At 40.0% G+C, this 12,113-nt stretch overlaps 1 protein-coding gene across 9 annotated transcripts in view; it reads left to right on the forward strand.

Moving 5' to 3' along the window:
- The window catches only part of cacna1ab (calcium channel, voltage-dependent, P/Q type, alpha 1A subunit, b), a 108,528-nt gene that overhangs the window by 41,269 nt on the left and 55,146 nt on the right, over nucleotides 1-12,113 (forward strand). For all 9 annotated transcript variants that reach the window (XM_077524920.1, XM_077524921.1, XM_077524927.1 and 6 more), the window contains 9 exons: nucleotides 822-889; nucleotides 976-1,082; nucleotides 2,438-2,594; nucleotides 3,985-4,589; nucleotides 5,934-6,220; nucleotides 6,301-6,433; nucleotides 7,454-7,583; nucleotides 7,673-7,732; nucleotides 9,179-9,285. In XM_077524920.1, coding sequence (XP_077381046.1) covers nucleotides 822-889; nucleotides 976-1,082; nucleotides 2,438-2,594; nucleotides 3,985-4,589; nucleotides 5,934-6,220; nucleotides 6,301-6,433; nucleotides 7,454-7,583; nucleotides 7,673-7,732; nucleotides 9,179-9,285 — 1,654 coding nt within the window. The remainder of the gene's footprint in view (nucleotides 1-821; nucleotides 890-975; nucleotides 1,083-2,437; nucleotides 2,595-3,984; nucleotides 4,590-5,933; nucleotides 6,221-6,300; nucleotides 6,434-7,453; nucleotides 7,584-7,672; nucleotides 7,733-9,178; nucleotides 9,286-12,113) is intronic.

Raw genomic sequence — 12,113 nt, forward strand, 5'->3', positions numbered from 1 at the left:
CACCGCTTTACATTTGCCACGTTTTAATTAATTCCAAAATGTGTGAAATGGAGAAAAAAAAAAAAAATCTCCTAAAATTACTGCAACAAATGACAATGACTTAATGTAAAAAAAATGTTTTAGATATTTGCAAAATTATTAAACTAAAAATTAATGTTATTATTCCACAAAGGATTGAAATTAAAAATTGAAAATGTGAAAATGTTTTTTGAAGTTTCAAACTTCTCCACCATTATAATTTTAGTTAAGTTAATAAAATAAATAAAAAAAAATAAAAAATATATAAACTTTGCCTGTTTTTTGTTTCTTTAGCTATATTTTAAAATAAATTAATAAATAAATAAGGCCCATAATGACAAAGTAAAACAACGGTTCTCTCTTAATTAAAGTATTACAAATAAAAAAAAATACTAAAAAAAAATCAGTCATATTAGGAAAATGATTTTACAGCCATATTTCTCAATTGATGCAATAATTCCCCCCCCCCCCCCCTTAAAATTATCCACATAATTACCCATAGTGAGTTTGAGTATATTTGAACATTAATAATAATAATAATAATAATAATAATTATTATTATTATTATTATTGTTATGGTAATAATAATATCAATAACACTAATAAATATACAACAAAAATGAAATAAAAATAACTACAAAACAAGCTAAATTAATAATAATCATCAAGTAAAAGAGCAGCAACAATTATGAAAAAAACAAAACAGTGTAACTTTTGCTTTGTCATGTTGTGAAGAATTTTAAATAGGGAAAAAAAAAAATCTATTTTCAAGATTTCATAATCCCTAACTTGGTGCGCCTCAGACACGCTACTCAACGTCTTCTTGGCCATCGCCGTGGACAACCTGGCCAACGCCCAGGAGCTCACCAAGGTCAAATCAAAAAGTCGAGACCAAAATCGGCAAAATCGTTTTTTGCCGCCGCAGAGCGTGGAAAGCATTTTCGATTGTCGTGGCAGGATGAGGAGGAGCAAGAGGAGGCGGCCAATCAGAAGACGGCGCTGCAGAAGGCCAAGGAGGTGGCCGAGGTCAGCCCGCTTTCGGCCGCCAATCTCTCCATTGCTGCGTGAGTAGTCGTCGGATTATTCGGGATGACGATAGCGACGTTCGCGATATTGGAGATTGCGTTGGCATTTCGGGAGGAATCGAAAAGTGAATCCACTTCAAACTGTTTCGTGGACTGATGTGGAATTTTTTTTATTATTATTCATTTATTTTAGGCCGATGCCGAATATGATATTTGGCAGAATTAAACTCCGATAAATGATTAATTCCCGACTAATTAAAAAAATAATAATTTAAAAAAATGTGGATTTTTTATTTTTTTTATCTATTCTTATTTTTTTAGGCCCATGCCAAATATGATATTAGGGAGAGTTAAACTCCGATAATCAATTAATTGCCGATTAATTAAAAAAAACAAAAAAAACACACACAATTGATGTGGAATTTTTTTTTAAATTATTATTTTTAGGCCAATGCTGAATATGATATTTGGCAGAATTAAATTCCGATAACTGATTAATTGTCGATTAATTAAAAAAAAAAAAAAAAATTGATGTGGAAATTAATTTTTAAATTTTTATTATTATTTTTTTTAGACCAATGCCAAATATGTATTTGTCAGAATTGAACTCTGATAAGTGATTAATTGCCGATTAATTTAAAAAACAACAACAATTGATGTCGAAATTTTTAAAAAATGATTATTTTTTAGGCCCAGGCCAAATATGATATTTGTGCAGAGTGAAACTCTGATAACTGATTGATTTGCAGTTAATTTAAAAAACTTACAGTCAGATCATTTAGTATTTGTGTTACATCAGAAACTGGCAAAAATCTATTTTCTTTTTTTTTGCCAGTTTTTGTGGTGAGAAATTCTCAAAAGTCTTTTTTTTTTTTTTTTTCTTTGATTGTGATATTTAATGTGTATAAACAAATCTGTGTGTGTGTGTTTGGGAATGTTTTTTTTTTCTTTTTCAGATTTTAAAAGAACTAATAACTGTAAAAATCGATTGTCCAATGAATCGGTCGGGCCCTAGTTTATTGCCACTCCCTGTTGAAGTTTACTGTCATACTAATCATAAAGCAAAGAGAATTACACGTTGTGTATTAAACAACAATGTAACCTCTGCTAGCTTAATGCTAGCACTTAGTGGGGCATCGTCAGATTTTCAACGAATAGCATCATCTATGTGGCCGTGTTCAAGCAGCAAATATTTGAACCGAAAAATACGTGAAATTACTGATGTAGACACGTCATTGGCACGGTTCCACATGATGCAAGCAAGCATGGTGAAGCGGCATTTTGCTGTTATGCTGCACACAAGTGGAAGAAGAAATACGCTCCCTCATCCGAAACGTTTTTTGATGAGTCGTGTACGTAAAACATCTGGACACGCGTCCGTTTCTCGTGCGCAGTAAAGAGCAGCAGAAGAATCACGCCAAGGCGGGCGGCAAGTCGGTGTGGGAGCAGCGGACCAGCGAGATCCGCCGGCAGAACCTGATGACCAGCCGGGAGGCGCTCTACAACGAGCTGGAGCAGGACGACTGGAAGGTGGGGGGCGAGGGAGAGGAGGTGAGGACGCACCAACACCCCCGTGACCCGAATCGTGTCCCGAGCAGTCGAGTTATAAAAATGATCTCATGATATGTGATTAGAAATGATTGGAATTCGATCACTTCAATCACTTCGTGATGTTGTGCAAGTAGCTTAAAAAAAACGGAAAAAAAAAAAAAACGGAGCCCGTTTTCCAAGTGCACTGTAGCAGAAGCAGTGACCTGCTACAAAAAAAAAAAAAAAAAGTTTTGCCCATTCTGGGTCACGCATATGTTTGGCACGATGTCCCCAAATGCTAAAAACTGTAGAAGTGGGACACATCTGAATCCAAAAAAGCTTCTTTATCAAAATTTTTCGCCGGGCAAAATTTGAAGAGCACCTGTGACGTGTTAGTTCTTTCGACATTTAACTCATTGACTGGCAGCCATTTTCAACTGAAGCAAGCTCTGTTTGACGGGATTTTTGACTGATTTTGCAAAGCCCACAGAATATTGTGTTCTATTGCTATAAAAACATGGAAACTACTAAAAGTCTCTTCTTTCATCAGGAAAAAAAAAGTAGATTTCTATCTGTTTCCGTTTTGCAGCAATTAGCATTAGAATATTGCTAAGTTTCATCATTATTCACAAATCTGCTTAGAATTGGGAAACAGCTTGTTTTTACCATGGCCCTCGTTGATCTCTTATACTCTGCTGCCACCTGCTGGCCGTTTTTTTTATATATTTTTATTTTATTTATTTATTTATTTATTTATTTATTTATTTATTTATTTATATTTATTTTTATTTATTTTTTTTAATTTTTTTTTACTCTGCTGCCACCTGCTGGTCGTTTTTGTAATTACTACATTTTTTTTTGATCACCTATAGTTTGCAGTTGAGAGGCTGCATCAAAGACTTCTGTATGCTCTAGCATTAAAAAAAAAAAAAAAAACTATTTAAAACAGAACGTATTTATACGTTTTGGGGAGCATATGAGTTAATGTTATGAGGACGTCTTTTTTTTTTTTTTTGATTCACTGCACTCATCATTCTCCTTTTCTAATCAGTTAATTATTTTCATATTTAAAATGGAGAAAAAAATGACCTCATTATTGAGCAAATGTTCTCAATGTCATACACAAACATTTATTAAATGCTTTACAAACACAACCTGTTCTACCTTTAACGTCAGCTAATGGATCAAAATTAATAGTGTGATTAATCTGCGTTAATGCATATATATATATAGTATATATATATATATATATATATATATATATATATATATATATATATATATATATATATATATATATATATATTTTTTTTTTTTTTTCTTTAACAGACATACAAAAATCAAAGGTTAAAAAACTGTATGCCAGGCCAAAGTCCTCCTGGTTTAACCCAACTGGCACTCTTTCTTCCAGGTGTCGTTTGCGCGGAAAGGCCGCGGCGACATGAAGACCCACTTGGACCGCCCCCTGGTGGTCAACCCGCAGGACAACCGCAACAACAACACCAACAAGACTCCCCCTGGCCAGCTGCCCTTGGACCAGGAGTACCGGCGGCAGGACCTGGACCACAGTCAACGCGCCCCCACCCACCACCACCACCACCATCACCACCATCACCACCACCGCCACCACCACCACCAGAGGTCCGACCTACCGGAACCGGACGGACGGGAGCTACCGGAGGCGGGGGACGACGCGAGCAACCGGGAGGAGGGGCAGCAGCCGGAGGAGAGGCACGGCCACAGGAGCCACCGGGGCCACCGGCACAGGATCCGGGAGGGTCGGGAGGCTTGCAGCGCGTCGCCTCGCCACGCCGCCGACGCCGCCGAGGGCAACGGCGAGCACCGCAGGGCCAGGCATCACTGCAAGGCCGGCAGGGAAGGCGGCGAACCCGGCAGGAGGCACAGGTCCAAGGGAGCCGAAGCGGACGGAGACAAGGGCGAAGACGGGGACGGTCGGAAGAGCAGGCGGCATCGTCACGGCAACCAGGACAGAAGCCGAGGACATCGCTCCAGAAAGTCAGTGGGACAAGCATTTTGTTGTTTCTGATTGACTTGAATGAGGCTTTTGATTGGGTGGATGGGAGCCACAAGGTTTGTGATTGGATCGAATATAGGTGGGTTGCAGTCAGGTGATTCCGGCGACGCGTGATATTCAACTGGGGGTCAGGAAGTTGGGAACACCCATTGAAAATGATGGGAAGCGACTATGCAAAAGCGTTGGGTGAGCCTGGACGTAGCTGACAGGCTATAAAAATAGTCAACTATGTCGGATATGATCCTTACACTCTGAAGAATTCAGTTTTTTCCAAACTCGTGTCGGATTCGACATCGCGAGCTACCTCGTCCTCCAGACATCGTACTACACCGCTAGCCAAATGAAGGCGCATAAAAGCCTGGAGGCTTACAAATATTTCATGTGTGGTTGGGTCAGCGAACTCGGATCAAAAGAAGCACTAAATGACTGCCGTCTTGTTTTTGTTCGGGTGAGTAAATGTCTTCTTTTCAACTGAAATGTACACAAAGGTACCGCTGGCATCAGGCGGCTACAAGCTAGCTGGCTAACTGTTACTTGACCTGCTATTTTCTTCGTGTTGCTAAGTTAACTATTCTCAGAGGTCTAACGTATGTTGTGGCCTTCCTGGAAGAAGGACCTCAATTTAAGAACCGCTCGTTGTGATAGCTAACGTAGCTAGCATTGCTAAAAACAAAGACACAGCCACCGAGCATGGACACGCAAGCTGAAGAACAAACTCAACATAGTATTTATCACAGTTTGCTATGTTTCCGGTAATATCACACCGGCCTGGTGAGAGTTTTATTATCCTACCCTTTCACGAAGTGATCACTTCATATGCGAGCGTTGTCCGACTTTGCTCCTTCGGACTTCAGACGGAGGTTTTTAATCCAGGTCTGCCGTCTTCTTCTGGGTTGCTACTTTCGGGTCCCGAAAGTAGCTTTTATATTTTTCTTGATTAGACCGGTTGGTACAGCCATAAACAGCACAAAACTTTGGCATTTTCTCAGCTTTTTCTTATGGAGAAGTTACTTCCTGTCCCCCATCTGTGGTTGGGCGCTTGTTGTGACATCACATGAAACCCACCTATAGCTTTGTGACAGTGTGGTAACAGTGAGTCATTTGATTGGCCTAGTAGTCGAAAGGTAGACCTGTGATTGGCAGCAAGACTTTTGAGTGGATGATTGGTCTACCGAAGATTATGATTGGCTGAATGCAAGCAACAGGACTTGCGATGAATTGAACAATCTCAAATTCTGCTTATGATGGTATAATAAGTCTTGTGATTGGCTGCATGGCGGAATGAAGGCTTTTGATTGGCTCGATCTTACTCCCTCCCTCCCTAGGGAGCACCACGGCGCCGGTTCCAGCCTGTCCACCGTGCGTCCCATCCAGCAACACGACGAGGACCTGGACAACCTTCGCAACAACAGCAAGTTGGCCCGTCAGCCGTACGACCTGCCGCCGCCCGACGACCCGGACCGCGTCAACAACCTGCTCAACCGCCACGGCGCCGACACCCTCCTGCGCAGCATGGACAGCCTGATCCTGAGCAGCATGGCCAAAACGGACTACACCAGCATCGACATGCCGCCCGTCTACCCTTATCCATCAACTAACGCCATCTTGCAAGGTATATACGCACTATTTCGCCGTTCAAGCGACGGAAACGGGGACCATCTGAAGGCCTCTGGCTTTCCCCCCCACCTCCAGTGAACAAGAACGCAAACACGGACCAGAAGAAGAACGAGGAGAAGAAGGAGAACGGCGACGACGACGGCGACGAGGACGGACCCAAGCCCATGCCGCCGTTCAGCTCTTGCTTCATCTTGTCTACCACCAACCCGTGAGTTGACCCGTCAGGGTTCGATCGAGAACACGGACTACGAAAGTCCGTTTCAGTGTATCCGCACAGGTTTCTTGCCCTTTGGGCAGTTCGTCCACATGGCGGCTCGGTTTCAGAGCTTGAAACTTTTGAAGCCGGTCTCCAGAGTGGAAAGATTTCAAAACGCTCCAACGTGGACACCATAGCAGGATAGCTACGTCTCCCGTGACTGCGCACGAACCGCCAGTCTGTCAACAACAATGGCGGATAGCCGTGTCGTCGTTTTGCTTATTTATGGTTTTACAGCAAAATGTTTTGCGTGACGTTGTACTTGAATCACCGGGCATTGTCACTTCTCCTGTGTTGTGTTGGTCTCACTGATCTGTATATATTACTGGATATAGCCGATACACGCCCGTGCGAGCCGTTGAAGCCACAGGGCAGCCATCTTACTCCTCCCATCTCGCGAGCAGATTACGGTTTAAACTACTTTGAAGACCCCCTTTTTCTTTTATCGCTCAGTTCCTGTCTCAAATGTTCTCTAATTTCGATACTTTAAATGTTTCCCGAGAGACATTTCTTGGGAGGAGTAATATGGCGGCATCGCGGCTCTCAAAAGTCCTGGCCTATCGTCTATTCAGATCAGTGGTTCGTCTTCTTTGCTGATTCTTCTTCTACGCTTTCCGTTAATTCCCTGTGGCAGTGCTACAGCGCCACTCCAGGCTTGGCATGTATATTACAGCCGTTAAATGTCCTCGGCGTCTTCTTTTGGACGCTCGCATGTCTTGAGACGGTTCTGTCTGTACAAGATTTGTTTGAGGAACGCTTCCGTGTAAACAGGGACTAAGTCCAAACCGTTGGTTTGATTCATACCAATGCCTTCTGACCAGAAAAGACTCTGTCCTTGGTTTTTATTGTCCGTCAAATCAGGCGTGTGTTAAATGAGATTTTGAGCATTTGAATATTTGGCATCAAACCCCAGCCAAGATGTCTTCTTCTGGTTAAGACCTCACATTACGGGACTCGTTGTGTGTGTTGCAGCTTCAGGAAGTGCTGCCACTACATCCTCACGCTCAAATACTTCGAGTTTAGCATCCTGTCCGTCATCGCCATGAGCAGCATCGCGCTCGCGGCCGAGGACCCGGTGTCGCCGGACTCGCCCCAGAATAACGTAAGAACCTCCATCGGTGTTCTTCGGGTCGCACATTTTTTTGATTTTCTGATCTGTTTGTGCTTCTCATCCTTCAACGTCATCCTTAGGTGCTGCGCTACTTTGACTATGTCTTCACTGGCGTCTTCACTTTTGAAATGCTTATCAAGGTACAATGATCCCACTCGCACGAGGTCTGTGTTTGATGTAATATATGGCGAGCGTCGGGGCCAAAGTCTTGTACCTCCATAATCGGCACTTGTCAAGGAGACGCCAGCGATATACTTGAAAATGGGTTTTTATGAAAAACAAGTCCTTAAATTTCATCATAAGTCCTAGATCACTATGTCCTAAGACTTGGCACATCACCAGGGCTGGCCTGGCACAAATAATCGGCATTTTGATTTAGGCCTGCCGGATGAGCCCGACTTTTGACCAGCCCTGCCTACCGAGCTCTGCCACTCTTGTTGATTGGTTCTGTTTTTGCCCTCTATAGGGTAAATGGATGAATGGGCTAGTTCCTCTAAATTGTGGGCCAGTCTCTTTAGGTAAAATAAAGGAAAATTGTCGGCCCACCGGGTATCTGCCCAGTACGCCACTTGGCCAGTCCAGCCCTGTGCATTAGGCAGTAGAACTGTGTCATTTCTCCCAGCCAAAGAAAAATATAATAACTAGAGCTGCGAGCAGCTATAAATGGCCCTCGCAGCCCGGGCCACGTTCGGGTGCTCGCACGTTGTGGTTTTTATTTTAGTACGCTAGGGGGCGCTATAGAGTGAGGTTGTTATGACAACTTTAAAATATCAAATTTTTCGCCGGGTCCGAAGAGTGTGCAAAGTTCGGTGAGTTTTCGTAAATGTTTTGGTCCTCAAAAATGCGATCGTTTGCGGAGAATACATGATAATAATAATAATAATAATAATAATAATAATATGAACGAAAAACACCCGCTGCTCGGGCCCTAATTAATCTAAATGAATTTAAATCTTAAAAATATATTGTAAAGTATTACAATAATTTATCTAGAGTTACATTTTTGAATTTCCATAATACTAATAAACAATTAGAAAATTCAATTATTACATACGTAAAACAAAAACAATATGCAAATGTTTGAAGTACTTCAATAAAAATGTGTAGAAAAATTGGTGTCCAAATGTGGTCATTTTTATATTTTACATGTTTATATGTACATAGAGTAAAAAAATAAAAAAATAAATAAATACAAAACACATAATTACAAAAAAAATAACACTGAAATGCTTTTCAGGAAACCAGAAAAATGTGTTGATCCATTAACATTGCGTTGGAGAAGTAGAACAAGCCATCGTCATGACTTAATATTGATCAATAATTTGTAGAAAATAACAAACCCATGTGGGAACTGACCAATATTATTGATTTGTGTAAAAAAAAAAAATACGAAATTCAACAAATTTGTACATTTTCGGTCTGACTCGTTAGTCAACAAAATTTTACCGTTACCATGACAACCGGCTGAGTCGCCATATTTTCCAAATGTCATCAATTGCCATTTAAAAAATAATAATTAAAAAAAACAAACAAACGTGAAGCAATGCCTAACATGTTGTTGTCATGACGACTGACTTGACTGACAGATGGTGGTGCTGGGCCTGTTCCTCCACCAAGGCTCCTACTTCCGCGACCTGTGGAACATTCTGGACTTTATAGTGGTTAGTGGTGCTCTGGTGGCCTTCGCCTTCACGTGAGTAACTTGCTCCTCCCTCCCTCCCTCGCCGCCGTCATCTTCAGAACACACCCTCCCCCCTCATATATCCGCAGAAAGACCCTTTGTTAATGGCCGCCCGAGCGGCTGGACAATGTTGATGCCTTCTTTGAAGCACATCACAACACTGATCCACTTCCTCTTCTAAACTCTCTCTTCTCTATATTCTCCTCGTCATTTTTTTGTTGTTGTGTGCGTGTATGTGCGTATTCTCCTCATCATTAGCATTGTATCAGCTGGTCTTTCTCAGTGTTCACAACCAACATCCATCCATCATTTCATTTCATTTCATGTCGACCATGCAAACCTCTGCCAAGGCTTGAAATGATCCAATCAGGATCATAATGTAGTTTGATGTTTTGTAAATACATACATTTAATTCAGATTGACATCTTTTTTTCATAGTCATTTGTTATAAAAGAAAAAAGAAAAAAAAAGAAAAATACATTTATGTTGCAGTGACCACTCCAGTCCTGCAGGTGGTGGTAATGGGCATTTCATTGCGATTCAAAACTTCAAAAACTACCAAATATCTCAAAGGAGGAGACACATTTCTGTAAGTTTTTGATAAACAATGAAAAATGATAAACAAATGATATGCGTAATGCATCACAAACACAATACTGTATGAAATATTAAATTGTTGCCTGATTAGCATTTGTGTTCAGATCTGGTTCAAAAGTAAAAAAAAAAAAAAAAAAAAAAAAAGGATGATTAAATCCAGATAATAATGTAGTTTGATGTTTTGTAAATACATAAATTTAATTCAGATTGACAAAATGTGTTTTTTCAAAGTCATTTGTTACAAAAAAAAATATTTTGAAAAGTGTTAAAAAGGTGAAAAAAAATGTGGAACAACAAACAGAAAATTCACATGTTGCAGTTACCACTCCAGTCCTGCAGGTGGTGGTAATGGGCATTCCACTGCTATTCAAAACTTCAAAAACTACCAAACATCTCAAAGGAGGAGACAAATTTCTGTAAGTTTTTGATAAACAATGATAAATGATAAACAAATGATATACGTAAGGACAAAGCCTGAAATGATCAAATCCAGATCATAATGTAGTTTGATGTTTTGTAAATTCATAAATTTAATTCAGATTGACAAAATGTGTTTTATCAAAGTCATTTGTTACAAAAAATTATTTTGAAAAGTGTTAAAAAGGTGAAAAAAAAAATTGTGGGGAAAATGTGGAGAGCATTCACATGTTGCAGTTACCACTCCAGTCCTGCAGGTGGTGGTAATGCGATTTACTACGATTCAACCCAACACCTCAAAGGAGGAGAAAAACCTTTGTAAGTTTTTTTCATGATAAACAAATGATATGCGTAATGTATCACAAACACAATACTGTATGAAATATTAAATTGCTGCCTAATTAGCATTTGTGTTCATGTCTGGTTCAAAAGTAAAAACAAAAAAAACAAAACTATTCTAATGGATTTTTTTTTTTTTTTTTTAATAACTCGGTGGTGGTGATGGGCATTATGCAGCAGGCTGACATACGCGCCTTGGCAGAGGTAACCAATTTCGCGTTTCACCATTGGAGACCTTCAGGGGGCACCCTTAAGCCTGTTCTGCACTGGACCACGTTCGCTGTTTGTGCTGATTTATGTGATAATCTTCAATTTCGCTTTTATGATTTTAAAGCTGTCGCAAGATCATTTTAGAAGATAAAAATGGAATTGAGCATTTTAACTCTTTTACTGCCACACATTATCAAAAAAACAACAACTTTTATATGACAAAGGCTCACATCAACCTTGATTTCGTCAGATTTCGTCATGTTTCATTGTAATTTCGTACACCGGCAGTCCATTGAAAAGAGGTACAATGCTGCCATCTGCTGGCCATATTTAGTGAGTGGTTTTGATTCCACAGCCTATTGACCAGGCAGCACTGCCCATTGATTTAAAAAAAAACAAAAAAAACGTAGTTGACGTCATTTAACGTTTATGGCGGCATATGTCGTGATTTTATGAATCGTTATTAAAAGTTTTTGGCGGTCAAAGAGTTAAATATGTAAAATTTCAAATTTACTTATGTTTTTTTTTTTGCAATTTTTAAGAAATTACATTTGTTTCCCAGGGTGAGAATTTTTTTTTTTTTTTTTTTTTTTTTTTTTTTTAGTGCTTAATTTGTGCTCGATTGTTTTGTTTTGTTTTTTGATTGTGCTTTTATGTATTTTGCTGTTATAATTTTTAAGGTGTAGTCAAATATGTCACCTTTGTCTGAGTTGTACAGTGTAGAAGAGGCTTTCGAGTTGTCATCATTCAATTTCAACCTTAAGCTTCATTGTGAAGCCCTTCAGGGGTCCTAAAAGGGCGCCCTGAGTAGCCCCCAAAATCACCGCCATCATCCACATCCAGCTTTACCCAAACGTCATCCTTAATGTCCCTCTTCCTGTAAATGTTCGAATCTCTGGAACGAAGCACGACTCACTCTCCGAACTGTCTCCCTCCCCCCCCCCCCCCCCCCCAAAACGGCGCTACGATTTTCCCGCCAAGCAGGCCGTGAGTCATCCCGTCCTCTCTTTTATGCATTGATTGACATCACATGACATGACCTCACTTCCTCCATGTCACTTCTTACCCTTAAATTTGATCATTATCACGATATTGTAGGGAGGTTGGCGATCCAATAAAAGGTCACAATATTGTTTAAAAAAAAAAGAAGCTTATCCTAAAAAAAAACACAATTTTCGTACATTACTGCGATGAAAAATATTGCAAATATTATACATAATATTAATTATAATATCATATTATGATCCCCTTCATCTAACCATTATCCTGGATTTTAA

The sequence above is a fragment of the Festucalex cinctus genome, chromosome 6 (assembly GCF_051991245.1).
Source record: "Festucalex cinctus isolate MCC-2025b chromosome 6, RoL_Fcin_1.0, whole genome shotgun sequence".
In the NCBI taxonomy this organism is placed as follows: domain Eukaryota; kingdom Metazoa; phylum Chordata; class Actinopteri; order Syngnathiformes; family Syngnathidae; genus Festucalex; species Festucalex cinctus.